At 48.8% G+C, this 14,659-nt stretch overlaps 2 protein-coding genes across 2 annotated transcripts in view; one reads left to right on the top strand and one right to left on the bottom strand.

Annotated features, from left to right (window-relative positions):
* The first annotated feature begins 146 nt into the window (after positions 1-146).
* LOC119374146 (beclin-1) lies at positions 147-3,543 on the top strand. Its single transcript, XM_037644207.2, has 2 exons — positions 147-1,516; positions 3,245-3,543. Exons 1-2 carry the CDS (start codon positions 389-391, stop codon positions 3,452-3,454), a joined length of 1,338 nt encoding a protein of 445 aa, XP_037500135.1. The 5' UTR covers positions 147-388; the 3' UTR covers positions 3,455-3,543.
* Positions 3,544-7,956: 4,413 nt separating this feature from the next.
* The window catches only part of LOC119374148 (serine/threonine-protein phosphatase PP1-beta catalytic subunit), a 28,187-nt gene continuing 21,484 nt past the window's right edge, over positions 7,957-14,659 (bottom strand). The window contains exon 7 of the mRNA XM_037644210.1: positions 7,957-10,692. Within this exon, the coding sequence (XP_037500138.1) occupies positions 10,594-10,692 (99 nt within the window). The 3' untranslated portion in view covers positions 7,957-10,593. The remainder of the gene's footprint in view (positions 10,693-14,659) is intronic.

Below are 14,659 nucleotides of genomic sequence, written 5' to 3' on the forward strand. Positions count from 1 at the left end.
TAAGTATAATTTATACAAAAATACTGCTATAGGTAGTGCTTTAAGATACTCTATACTGTTACATTTATGTATGTTGACGATGTTGATAAATTAATCGAGTTAATTCAGTCGCCACATCAAGCGCGTGTGTTTTGGTAGTTTCGAAAGCGATCAGTGGTTGCAAAACAACGCTGCAGGTGTTTTTCACCATTTTGGCACCTTCAGATTTTCACACGCGCACTCACTTAGCTCGTCGAAGGCCTGCTGCTAATCCCAGATAAGTCTGATCCGGCGTTGCTGCCGAAAAAGACGAATCTGGCGGTATAAACACCGCGCTTACGCAATGTCGTAGGTTCGTGAAGACGCCGAGTCTCATTGATCCAGCTGTGAAAGCAGGAACCAAACAGTCATGGCTGGGCTGTCGGTCACTCTCACAAAGGACCGTACGTTTCCCGTCAACTTCACCTGCCAGAGATGCTGTCAGCCTCTCCGACTCGACGCGTCTTTCTCGTCCATCGACGAGCAAACCTTGTCTGAGCTTTCGGAGCCGATGCTGAGTCAGTCGGACCCCGTCGAGCTATGCGGTCCTTCACCAGCGGTCCACTACCGAGTCCCCGAGGAAGGCGTCTCACGTCGCGCGGTCGAACCTCTACGCTTCGTCGAGAGCGGCAACGGCTTCATGTTGGTGGGCGAAAGCGCGGCCGTCGTGGACACGACCATCAGCCACAGGCTAGACGTCGAGACGCGCTTGTTCGAGCTGATGACGAATCAGTCGGCGGTCGACTACCCCATCTGCGAGGAGTGCACGGATAACCTTCTGGACCAGATGGAGAGACAGCTGGACCTGGCGGAAGACGAGTGCAAGGACTACAAGAAGTACCTCGAACAGCTCACAAACGGCGAGGATGAAGTGGTCAACTTGGACGATTTGGACGCCGAGTTCCGAAAGCTGGAACAGGAGGAACGCGAACTCCTGGAGGCCGTCGAGAAGATCGAGAAGGAACGCGGCGAGGTCGCGAACGAGCGCAAGCAGCTCGCCGATCGGCTGGAACGTCTGCGAGCCGACGAAGACCGCTACTGGCGCGAATACTCGGATCTGAACCGTCAGCTGATGCAGTGCTCCGACGACCACGCCAGCGTCGAACGCCAACTCAAGTACTCGGAGAACAAGCTGAGTCAGCTGCACAAGACGAACGTGTTCAACGCGACCTTCCACATCTGGCACAACGGACACTTCGGCACCATCAACAATTTCCGACTAGGTCGACTCCCCAACGTTCCCGTCGAGTGGTCCGAGATCAACATGGCGTGGGGTCAGACGGTGCTCCTGCTCCACTCGTTGGCCGAGAAGATGGAGATGACCTTCCTGAGGTACCGGCTGGTACCCTTCGGGAACCACTCGTACCTGATGTGCCTGGAGGACCCGACCCGGGAACTGCCCCTGTACTTCGCCGGCGGCTTCAAGTTCCTGTGGGACACCAAGTTCGATCACGCCATGGTGGCGTTCCTCGACTGCCTGCAGCAGTTCAAGGAACAGGTGAGCAGTGCTTGCGCGGTCACTGTTTGATTGCATTAACAGATCCGCCACGGTGGTCTAGTGGCTATGGTGCTCGATGGCTGCCCCAAAAGTCGCGCGATCGAATCCCGGCCGCCACGGCCGCATTTTCGATAGCACTTAGATTTAGGTGCATGTGAAAGAACACCAGATGGTCGAAATTTCTGGAGCCCTCCACTACGGGGTCCCTCGTAATCGTATCGTGGTTTTGGGACGTAAAATCCCAACACTTATTATATTATTGTATTAACAGTGCTATGAAAGAGGTTAGTTCATGGCTCTTCGTACTTCTTAATGCGTACTTACATGTCACTTACAAAACAGCAAGAACGGGCACAAGAAACACATACATACAAATGGTTGCCTATTGTGCTAGAGCGTTACTAACAAAACAACAACAGGGCCAACAAACAGGTACAGGCAAACTTGCACTCGGCTGTGCTGTACATGACTTGCTAGTAACACGCTAGCACACAATAAGCAACTGTCTCGCTTGTTGGCAGCTCTCACTATCGCTCCCTGAAGGTTTGTAAACAGGGGACACCATTTATGACAATGCTCTAGTGCAAAACAGCCAGCGCTGATTTCATGGAGCCTGTGCTCATACTGTGCTGTGGTGGGAGTTAATTTGCCAAAAGGTGTCGGGATGCGCTCCATCTCCGAGTCATTATCAGTGTCTGTGGCACAAACAGGCCAATACAATCACATGCTCACAAATGACCATGCTTTAAAATTTTGTAAAGCATGATGGGCAACAGATGTCGTGTGTGAGGCTGAGCAACTACTGGAAAGTCCGAACAAGACTCGTCAATAAACAGAAACACAGACACAATTGACGAAAAGACATGGTTGCAAAGTGCTGCGGTATCTTCACTAAAAGGCACTACCATTCCTTAAGGCAGCTCTTGCGATTTTTTTCCTTGCATCACTGCTTTTTTTTTTAGATTTCTCTGTACCTCCTGTTGTGTGTAGTATGGCTCAGTTGATATAAAAAGAATTTGCACAAAAAAGAAACATTACATGCAACCTTAAACTGTGCCAGGCAGCCCAGAAGGCAGTTACAAAATCAGCACAATACTGATGAGTTGCTTGAATATATTTTGTGACGAATGGCATTAAGTTTTCTATGCTTAGAGAGAAAATTTCAACACCTTGGCTTGGTACAAGAGGCGTAATCCAGATTAAACAAATTACACCAGCCATCTCAAAATAATCTCAGTGATGCAGTTCGTAGCACCACAGACGTAAGCAAGGATGCCATACATTCAGCCACACTGTGCCTATACTTAAAGGAATGAAATTGAACAAGATTGCAAAAACCTGTCATACTTATTGCACATGAAGTCCTCTCAGTAGTCTGTGCACTTTTTGTAGCAGAGACACATCGAATTGACTACAGCAGGTCTCAGTAGGTAACAGGGTTGTAGCCCGGAATTTTTTTCGGAAGGGGGGGTTTGTTCAGCCATACTTTGTGTTTGTGTGTGCATTTGTATACATACACATGCAAAATTGAAAATATCGGGGGGGGGGGGAGTACAACCCCCCCCCCCTTGGCTACGCCATTGGTAGGTAAACTAAACATGCTTCCATCTACACTAGACAGACCTGTCTGTTTATGAAACCTCAATCTAGCAAGTGAGCAGCGATGACAGCCTGTTAGGAGTGTGCTACCACTCTGACATGAGCACGTCTGTTCTGTACGATGTGCAGGTGAGCAAGATGGACTCCAACTTCTGCCTTCCCTACCGGATAGACAAAGGCAAGATCGAGGACAGCAACACAGGCCAGTCGTGCTCCATCAAGATCCAGTTCAACTCGGAAGAGCAGTGGACCAAGGCTCTCAAGTTCATGCTCACAAATCTCAAGTGGGGACTGGCCTGGGTCTCCGCCCACTTTGCTGCTCGCGAGGCAGGCAGCTGATCTTATCAAACTTGTGATCAAACACGCTCGCGTGTACAGATCCTGTATATACGGCCGATGTGATATAAAACTGTGTAGTTCGCTGCGTAGCTTTTTAGTACGAGTGTGCTTCTCTAGAACATGAAAGCTAACAGATAGCGAAGCCAAGAAAAGAATGAGGGGTGTGGTTTGTAGTTTTTATTATAGTCAATTGCAACCTAAGGAAATATGTCGGCTCTTCCCACAGAACTGTGCAGCGCCTGCCTTTCACCTGTGAAAGACAGGCGTGCTAGCTGGTTTCCGCGCGAATTGTAAGCAGTTCTTCTCGGCTAATGTAAATACTAAGCCTAGCAAGAGTTAAAGGTTCATCGTTACTGCATAAAACATTACGTTTGGCTGAGTAGTGATGTCAGAATCTCTAAGGAAATTTACCAGGACGTTCAAGTTTCTGAACTAAAACCAGCAAGACAAACGTACATGTATGGGAAAGTCGGCTATCTGAAATGCTTGAGAAGCGTTTGACCACATGAAAATGAGCAAGCGTTATTGGATAGAGCACTTCATGTAAATCCTCAGTGGGAGGGACAGCATTGGCTGTGGACGGAGCCGACATATTTTCTTAAGTTGTAACTTACTATAGTGTGACAAGATGCCACTGAAAGAAAAGAGAATCATCCAAGAAAATATCAATCCATTCTACACTCTGTGGAAATGGGTGACCAGCGAAGCTGTTAGGCACACAACACAGGGGTGACACAGAAATTCTAACCAGAGCCGATCATACACACCCTGCAACTAAATCCAAAATGTCCAGAAAGTCCCTTTTGAATTTACCGTAAAATCCCGAGCAAGCACCCCCCTCCTTTTTTCGAGAGATTCGAAATATGCGCCAATGACAGAGTAAGCGCGCCCCCACCCTCCCCTCCTGCCATTTTCACTGTTTCATTCGCTGTTTTGGAAACAGCGAATGCATGCGTACTCAATGAAGCATTTCGTTGGAAGCACGGGTGTGCATTTTTTATTCTTAGGGACTCTTACTCCGCCATCTTAAATCTTTATCCGCGACAGAGCAAGAGTCCCCGCTCCAAATTTTGTCAGATTATATTTCACCGTAGGGGGGGCACTTGCTTGGTATTTTACGGTAGCGTATGCTCCTTTAAAGTTTTCCATTTGAGCAGCATGCATCTTTTTGCCGCATTCTCTGACTCGCAACACGTGTCATATTGTCTGGGTTGCCACATGTGCTTGGCATTTGGTGCACAGTATTAATTGGTGTGGGTTGCTGCCAGTGTGTTCATTTCCAGTGGACTGGTGGCGAGTGGTGGGGTTGGCTTAATTTGTGTGACATGCGATTTTGTTGACGAACATGAAAAGTACACGGAACCCTAGCCACATACAGCTTTGCTGCAAGAAGCCAACAACAGATGATGAAGCCATGGAAAGGATAAGAGGAATTCTTTGCAGCATTTCATTGAAATATTTATTTATGGGATTACGGAAATCGAAGTGGTTGAATAAACTTTCCGCAAGTGGGGTACAAACCTACAACCTCGGCATTACGCTTGCGGTGCAGAAGCATTTGTGCTACAGTGGTGGCAGTCCCCCCATCCACTTTCTTGCTTAGAAACGCGGAAGTTTTTTGGCTAGGTTGGCAACAGCACACATCCAGCTGGCATCTCCAAAAGCAGTGTCCGGAAAGCACTTAACCTCACCCTCTAGAGCTGGCGCTGGCACCAACAACTGCTTTCATGTTTTCATTTTCTGTGAGTGTGCTTAGGGATCTTTTGCAACTTTTTTTATGTACGTATTACCCTAGGAGCTTGTGTGTCGTACACTGCCAGTGGCTGCATGCCACTTTTACCATTCCAAATCTACAACCAAGGCAGCCTGCACCTAAGTCAAAATGTATGAGTCTTGCGAAAAAAAAAAAAAATATGAATTAATACGAAAGTAGATTGCTCTTGTGGTGGTCATTCCTAAGAAAAAAAAAATTTTATGTCGCGAATGTTAGCCATGTTACCCTGCAAGAAGAAAAGCTTTTACCTTATCTGAATGCTTGATCACCAGCATACAACAGCAGAGCTGTAAACGGCACACCTACCCAATTTAGGGGCGTCCATCCGCGTACAGAAAACGCGCATGAGCTCCTCCGGGCAACATTATGCGATGTCACATAATGATCTCATGCGACATCAATGATCAAAATTTGTGACACGACACCACATAATGATGTCAGTTGACATCATGGATCTGTCAAAGGTGGGCAGATTCCAGAGGCAGCGCAATACCAAATGTGATGCAGAAGGCTTCAATGGAGCGCTACAACGTTCAGACACATTTCATGAAATCAGTTGAGTCTAGGTGCTACGCTGGCATGGTCTTGCGTGGCAAGTATGGGTCGACTGCATATACTAGCAAGAATGCTCGAGAAGCAGAGTTTCAGAACTCCAACAAGCAGAGATAGTGTGCTTGTCAGCTCTGCTGGTCATGCACCTTCAGAGTGGTATGGCTCCCAACTTTTCTCAACCACATTTTCAGGCAATGAATCTTGAATTTTGCACTAAGGCTACAGTACTTGCACCTCAAGCCAGGAATTTTTTTCAGGGGGGGGGGGGGGTTGCACTTGCTGAAAACCTCGACTATTTGAGAAAAACACCTATATTTTCATTACTTATTGTTGGTAAAAACACCTACTTCAAAATTTCGGAAGGGGCCCGGGCCCCTAGCCCCCCCTGGCAATGGGCCTGCCTCAAGCACATCCAGGACATTTTAACCCCCCCCCCCCCCCCCATCTCACGGGACGTGTTACCACGGCCGGTCTGGAAGCGCGCGCTCGCTCCTTCCTTTACGGCCTGCGCACGGGAGGCTGTTGCTACCTATGGCCGCAATTTCATGGGGGCGCTCCGAGCCAACTGCTCCCTAACTCACTCCTGGCCGTTGCGGAGGCTAGCGCACGCAGGGAGTGCTCGGATTCCGACTTACCGTGGCACTTTCTGAAGTTGCTCTATATGGTATTCATGGTACCAATGCGATAGAAACATGGTAGCAAGTATATATGATGACTCTGGCAAATTCCGCTTTACAGAAGTGGTGGCGCAGGCCTCTCATAAGCCCGCTTCTGTTGCTCGGCAAAGCATTGACGCGGTTATAACACAGCCTTGTTTTTTTTTCGGACTGTCTCCACTGTGGACTTTGTGGTGAAAAGCAGGGCAGTGTACGTCTCGTCTGTAAAGTTTCCAACGCCAGCGGCGACAGAAGAATCCTGGATGCGCTTAATGTAGCCTGAAAATTCATTTTCCAGCCCCAGCAATCGGCTGTCGTCCTGCTTTGAGATGGGAAGTTTGCAGTCCCTTCCACTGTACGTAGTGTTGTGAATGTCGAACCATCTCTTTATGGCTTTCATGAAGCTGATTGTGGATGCTGCATCCTTGAATAGAACAATAGAGGAGTTGCCCCTAAAGTTTCGCAGATGTTCCAGTGCACCAGTGACTTGGAGCGAGAATACTTGCACTGCACGCATTACATTAATCTTTTCCAGGATAGATGGGTAATACCCTCTGCGACGTTGTAAATATGCGTGGCCCACCAAAAATGCACTGCTGTGGCAGCTGGGGTTCTCTAACGTGCACCTAAATCTAAGCATACGGGCCTCAGGCATTTTCGCCAAAAAATATTGTTGCTAGTAGCGCTGCGTGTGCGTCTGCTATTGCCGAGTGCCGAGAAAGGCAGACTGTCCCCACACGCACCTGTACTTCCTTCACCGCTTGCTACATTGGCCGGGCACAGCTGGTTTACAACACGAAGCGCATGCGGCGAAACGCGCTTTGGGCGGTTGGCTCGCGACGCCCTCATGCGGAGCGCGCCGTCGTGACTGTATAGAAAAAGTTCCATTGTACTCCCGGCGGCTGCTCAGGCCGTAAGGGAAGGAGCGAGCGCACGCCTCTAGACCGGCCGTGGTGTTAGAGATACTAAATGCACTATCCTGCAATCTGAAATTTCAAGCACACTGGCACTACAGCCCATTCTCGTCACATTTCTTAGAGACAGCATCGATTCTTGAATATCCAACTTCCACGAACACCTGCCCTGTATGCCAGAAGCAGATCAAGACAGTGGCAATCTAAGCAACAAAAAGTTAACCGTTTGCATAAGCTTTCTTGTCCATGCACAATCTATGACAGTCTGAAGTTTGTGCAAGTAAATTGCGATGACAGATTCTAAAGGGCAGGGAAATGTCAATGGAGGCCAATGCAGTTATGACTAGAAGTGATTGAAAACTTCATATATTCTCGTTAGCGCTAAGTTGTCAGGTGCATAAATATGCTTTACTTGTTCATAGAATAGCAGTGTGCAGCAACATTTAAATGCAGTGATATAGCACATCGAGTTATCCAATGAATGAAACTATATACGGCAAACATTAGCACAGTTTCGTTATATCAATCTCGGCTCCAAAACAAGTCTGGAGCTTTGAGAAGCGTAACACACTTGACGTGGACAGAAGTATAACACAGTGCACCAGGTTTTTCTTTCCCAACTGTTTATTAACCTCTGTTTTGAAAGGAGAAAGACATGCCACTTTTAACAACCTCGAAGCTTCCAAGCGGCCGCTACACATTGCAAGCCGCCGTCAATCGATGCAAATCGCCACTGCGGCTAAGTTGGCAAAATCTACAACCGCCGGTCAGCCCTCCAGTGCTGGAGCACAGCAAGACACAGCCGCACCTTCGTCGCCACAAACGAGCCTCAAAACGTCAATGGCCACGTGACGTCGCAGGCCCTGGCGCAGACGAAACGCGCGCTCTCCGATTCCTCCCCGCGAAGTAACAGTGCGGGCTCTCTTTGTTGTGACGCCAGTTTATTCGCCGTCCCTCCCCGACCCTCCTCACCCCGTCCCTCCGAAGCAGACATGGCAGATTTCGTTTTGCGGGATGTGGTTATTGGGACTCGCTAGAACTGTACACCAACAGTGGTAGTAGTACCTTTCCGAACAAGAGCGAAGATATTTTACAGGCGGTTTACGACTTCTAGTACGAACGGCTTCGAAAAGAATGAAAGAGCTATTCCGACGGCAAAACTACGAGTGCATACGATAGAAATCCACTACGCCAGCTTCAAGGCCAATTTCGTTCCTCCGCAAGCTATTATACAAAACGAGTGCCACGTTCTAATCGCTGTTTTTAGCGTTCCGTCACAGGGCTTGACATTGTGGTTAGATGAAGAGGGAGCTCGTTCTTAACATTTCATTAACGCAGAATTCCACCATCACCTCCTTGGAGCGAACTCCCAACGAGGTGATGCGGTATAATTTGTCTGCACAGAACTGTTCCAAACGAGACAACCCTGACAAGGAATGGCTGCATAAGAAAGCATCGACGGAAAGTTTCTTGAAACTCTTTTCACCGTCTAACACATCACGTTACAGATGTGATTTCTGTCCAACGCGTCGCTACATCAAGTTACAGATGCAATTTTCGAGGAGGTTTTCAGTGTGTGCAATGCAGGAAGGATGCACACCTGCACCCCACAAAAAAAGTGTGCCAAGCTTGCAGAGTGATCCAAACTTGTCGTTAGCTTGAAAATTGGTACCAATTCACGGCCGCATTTGCATCGACCAAGCTGCTTAGAACACACGCACACCGTAACCTGTGCAGGCAGAGATGTCACTTTGCGACCCACTATGACGTGGTCCTATCACACGACACATTGCTGCTAAGATGTCAGGCTAGGTGCGCGAATGACGTGGGAAGTCCTGTGACGAGTGCAAACAAAGGCATCCTGCATCCTAACAAAGTCGTATTCTGCTACGCGAAAATCGTCTCTGGCAATGGCAACTACTAGACTGTCTGTACAGACTGATTTGCACAGAGGAAATGGTTGAAATAACTAAAACACAATGGGAAAATGTGAGAAATGATTATGCCACCTCCCCAGTATCCCCAGCAAAAGTTATAGGCAAACACCATTCATTCTAGTAAGAAAAAAAAATGCACTGGAAAAAAGAACTGGTGGAGAGGGAACTTCTTTAATACAAAGGGAACAGGCAACACAAAAATCAGCCACGAAGCGCATTCGATAAAACACAGACAATCTTTACTAGCCAGCTAACTGACTGGCCAAATGTTGACAGCTCTCGATTGTCAACAGCAACGAATCCATTAGAAATAGCGAAAACAAATCTATCGATAAGCACGGGTGGTCAGAACACACTATCAACGTCGCCACTAATTTCAAGCACGCCCATTTTGTAAACGTGCCCAACTGTACCGGTCAAAATGCACTAGAGAAGAGTTTGCCGGCAGGAAAGTTTTTCGAGACTAGCTCAGGCCTCGACAAGGAGAGTCAAATATGCACCTCTTAGATAGCATAAGGTTTGTCATGTGACACCTCCGCAATAGAGCAGGTTTTAGAAGAAGAAACAATAGAAAGCGGTTTGCAAAACGAGTTTCAAGGCAAATTCACTACGCCCGTAGTGACAAACGCACTCTTTGCAAGCTGGCCACTAAAAGGTTCAAGCCACCTACCTACCCTGTTCGTGAGAAGTCAACAACATTTCACGCTCCGCGTATCAAACGACACCACTCGCACAACTACAACGAAATGACCTTGTTGGAGAAGTTGATATCTGTTCATATCATAACTGCTTTAGGCACTAAAAACGCTCTAGCGGTGTGTGCATTCTCAGCGCCTAAAGCGGTCATAACATGTCCAACGAAATGAGAAGGGGCGGGCGAGGGAGGGGCGAAGGATAACTAAGAAAATGTGAACGTGATGACAAAAGATAAAAATTAACACCAGTGCGGGATGTTAACACGAGAAACAACAGCGCAATGAGAGAGGCGTACACATCGAAAAAGAGACCTCAGGGCTATACCGAACCAAAAAGAACAAGGACAAGAAAAAAAAAAAAAAAACAAGGAGGGGGGGGTTGTTCCGCGGGTGCCACACGACCCGCGGAAGACACTTGGCCGAGCTGGCAGCGGCGCGGCAGAGGTGGCAGCAACGTGGAAACAGAGGAGGTGTGAGGAAGAGGCGGGCATGTAGCTCCTGCTTTCGGTGGTGGTGGTGGTGGTGGGTAAGAGACGCTTGTTGTTGTTTGTTGCGGTCGAATTGTCTGTCCTCTGTTACGGTGTTTTTCACCCCTTTCCCACTGTTGGCGTTCACTTCTTCTTGACTGGCCCCCGAGGCGGCGTCACGGGCCGCCCGGAGTTGAGACCACCGTACTGGTACTTCGCTTTCTTTTCGGAGGGTTTCAGGATCTGGACAGCAACCAGACGGAATGGTATGAGGAATGAATTTTTTCAACATGGAATACAGTCGAGCCCTACTATAACAATACTCAAGTGCCATGAAAATTTCATTGTTATAATCGATAACTGCTACAGTGGAACCTCGTTAATGCGTACCTGCCAGGAACGCCGCATAACTACGCACTAAACGGTAGTACGCATTAACCACCAAGTAAAAATTTGCATCTCCTCGCGTACGCCATCGCCGCCAGCAAAGAAATAAATACAGTGCCACAGCAAATATTGCCTAAAGTACCCACTGCAAAGCCTTTTCTTTCTTTTTCCCAAACTGGAGAAAAGATTCTGGTACTCTTGCACGACCGTCCGATAGTGCCAATAGCGCGCAGTGGCAACGCCAAGGAGCATTTCGGAACTATTACAGGGACCGGTATACGCAGTGACCAACGTAGCGACAGAACGGACAGTGTCGGCTTTCCGCGATATATGTGTGTGCGTCTGTACCACGATCTGCTACTAAATGAAAACTGACACAGTTCCAGTGAAACGCGGTACGGCTGCGTGGAGCCGATCGTCTCCTGGCTAGTTGCGTGCAGCACGTCGCCTTCTCGGCTCACGGCGTCACTGCCGGGCCGCTTGCTGCACCACACGCGCGCATTTGTCGTGGGAGTGTTCTTCGTACCCACTTCGCTCCAGACCGTGCACAGATGCGGCGATGAGCACAGATGAGCTTGTTCGGTTAACGCGGCAATGACGAACTTCCTGCAAGCGATGCGCACTCCGCGACGCTCTAGCGGTCCTGGCAGCGGACAGAAGCGCGTTTGGGTGGTCGCCCAATAAAAGCGTGCAGTATGGTTACAACAGCGCTACGCTTGCTGTACCGTACGCGTGCGTTTAGCGTGATAGCGTCTATGCAAAGAGGTTTCTCATTGCCCACGACCAGCAAAGCTCAACTCCGCAACAACGAGCTGCTTTCGTTTCTACAAAGCGGCGCGCGCTTGAACACGGCCCCGCACAACGAGGCGGCAGCGATCGGCAGCCCAGCGCGTCCAGGTTGTCGCCTATTAAAAGCGTGCAGTAGGCTTAAAGTAGTGCTGCGCCGCACGCGTGCCCGAGCAGATATCTGAAGATACTTATTGTGATAAGGTTGTTGGCGATAAGTCATGCTCGCGCGTTCGTCGGTGGCCGCCGCCTCACCTTCGTTCTAATGCTTACCCGCAAAGGCATCGCCGCAATCGCGCGGAAGTCTGAATCGGTGATCGACCGATCTACGCACTTCTGTAAAAGACTGAAAACCTTTGGCGGCACATTGTGGCGTCGGGAAGTTCAGCGGCGCAGTAAAATTTTATGGCACAAAACGTTATCGCGGTACGCAGGGTACGCACTAACCGGTAGGCGTAGGGTGAAGCACTAAGGCTTAGTCGGGGATTCGTCCCAACTACGTTTTAACCGTTAGTACGCTTAAAGGGACACTAAAGGCAAATAACAATTTATGTCAGAGTGAAAGCCCAATGTATGACAACTTCTAAAACGGCAATATTATCAACAGCAGTGCCCTACTTACCGAGAAATTAAGCTAAATGTATCACATGATGAGCGCCACGAGTGGGACATTTTCGAAGTGATCCCGATGACGTAGAGAAGTCGGCCTACAATAAATCACTGGTAATCAAACTAGCAGCAGTAAAAAAAGAACATTCCGAGCATCAAAAGACGTAATAAAATGCTGTTTGTTCGTTTCCGCTTGATTCATGGAAAACAAAACCTCCGTGGCGTTGCCATGGGGAACGGCGCGCGTGGTTCAAACATGGTTCAAAGGTTCCGTTTTCGCCGAACTGTGCCTCGCCCGTCTCAGTGGTAGTTTCGGGATCGCGTAGTGCCGTGCGTGTTTTGCGCGCTCGTGAAAGTCACTCTGACAGAAAGTTCGACAAAATGCCGCATGCGTGTGATATTGCCGGATGCCCGAATGGTGCACAACGCCAGTGCTGCAGCAAGGAAACCGGTGTCTTTTCACTGGGTGCCGCGGAATGAACCCTTACGCTCGAAGTGGCTTAGTGTCATGCCATTGCGCCAATGTGCTAAACAGTCAAAACCCCTGCGTGTGTGCTCGCTGCACTTTCGTACTGAGGATTACGAGACCAACCGCAACTTGGTGACGGCTTTGAATGTGCCCATCCGAGCAAGTCTTTGCCGCAGCGCCGTTGTTGCTACTGTGGGTCCCGCTACTTCCGCTCGGCTGCTACTAGTGTCGGCGGCCGCGCAGTAAAAGCGGGCAACGTTGGGCATGGCAGCAGTGACGTATGAGAGTCGTATTTTCAGGCGGGAGATTTGAAGCGCGCTAACGCGATGCGGACCACTAAAAACGTGATTTTATTTCAAAATAAGCACTTCCTTGGCACAAAAGCAGCACTACGAGGTTTCTGGACCGCTATTTCAACAATCAACGTCGACTTAATATTTGCCTTTAGTGTCCCTTTAAAGGGGGTACGTATTAACGAGGTTCGACTGTATAAAGGGGTTGCACGAAAAAAAGCGAAATAGGAGGACGGCAGGCTGTTGTCAGAAAACTACGATAATATTGGATCGGGTATGCCAACATACATCAGTGATGAGGATGACAAAGCTGCCAGATTTTTCAGACATGCTTGAAAATTCGGATGCTTTAACAGGACCGCCACAAGCCTCATTGAGCCAATGCATGACAATGTCTCAAGTTTGGGATGCTGAAATTCTTCGAAGCCTCAACTTTTTACTCAAATTGCATGTCCAAAAGTGCAATAACAGAAGCCGACGACGCTCCCGCGCCATAGCGTACCTCAAAGGTCAGCTTTGCCGCAATGCCATAACGCTATGTAGTGAAGCGTACCGTGAATCCGAAGGGGCATTGGGGTTGTGGGCGCGGCTGCAGCAGCTTGAATTTTTCGTCTTGCTTTTCACGGATTTCGCTTTCCATTATCTTTCAGCACGGACACCCAACAGCCAGAATTCATTGTTATAACCGATAATGCGGCACGCGGGCACTGCTGTAAGCAGGTGATTTCACCATAGAAAGCATACAAAAGTTGACAGTGCAGCAGCTTCTCATTGTTATAACCAATATATTGTTAAAACCAGTATTGTTAGAAGTGGGTTCGACTGTATTCCTTTTTCTCAAACTGCTAAACAAAAGATGCTAGTCGGCAATAAAATATCGCAGACACCATAAGTGCACTCATGTAAAGTACATGGGTGTTTTCTGCATTTTTCCCTCATGAAAATGCAGTCGCCGTGGCCGGGAATCAAAACCAGCGCCTTCAAGCTAAGAAACGAAACACCAAGCTCGGCCAGCTAAGTTACCATGGCACGTCCTCTGTGTTCCAGGCACTCTACACCTCTGACAAGTATGAGGGCTCTTTCAGTGGTGGGAATGCCTTCCAGCATTTTGGAGCAGCCATTGGAGCAGGCAAAATCTGCTTTTGGAGCAGCTACCCCTGTGTTTGGAGCAGGCACGGACTTTTCATGAAAGACACAGAGGAAGAAAATTTAGCCTAGAATTTAGCCAAGCTGCCTAGAATTAGCCAATTTAGCCTAGAAATTCAGCCAAGCTGCAAAGAAAGCCCGCGAAATACAAAAAAAATTCCACGTGACTAGCGCACTCGCGCGCCGTGTATCGTGCTGCTCCCAGCCGTGGTAGCCACCATAGCCGTGGTTTGACCGAACGAAATCAGCTGCGGCCGCGACTCGCCGGCTCCGTTGCAGCGGTAGGCCGATAAGTTGGCGGTTGTTGCTTGGCCCGCGCTCGCTAAAACTTGCACCGTCACGCGCGCCAACTGGCTGACACGGGCCAAGAAACGACCGCCAACTTATCGGCCTACCGCTGCAACTAGCTGTGACGAAGCCGGCGAGTCGCGGCCGCAGCTGATTTCGTTCGCTCAAACCACGGCTGAGAGCAGTACAATCGCGGCGCGCGAAAGCACTAGTGAGTGAGTGAGTGAGTGAA

Source organism: Rhipicephalus sanguineus, chromosome 11, assembly GCF_013339695.2.
Source record: "Rhipicephalus sanguineus isolate Rsan-2018 chromosome 11, BIME_Rsan_1.4, whole genome shotgun sequence".
In the NCBI taxonomy this organism is placed as follows: Eukaryota; Metazoa; Arthropoda; class Arachnida; order Ixodida; family Ixodidae; genus Rhipicephalus; species Rhipicephalus sanguineus.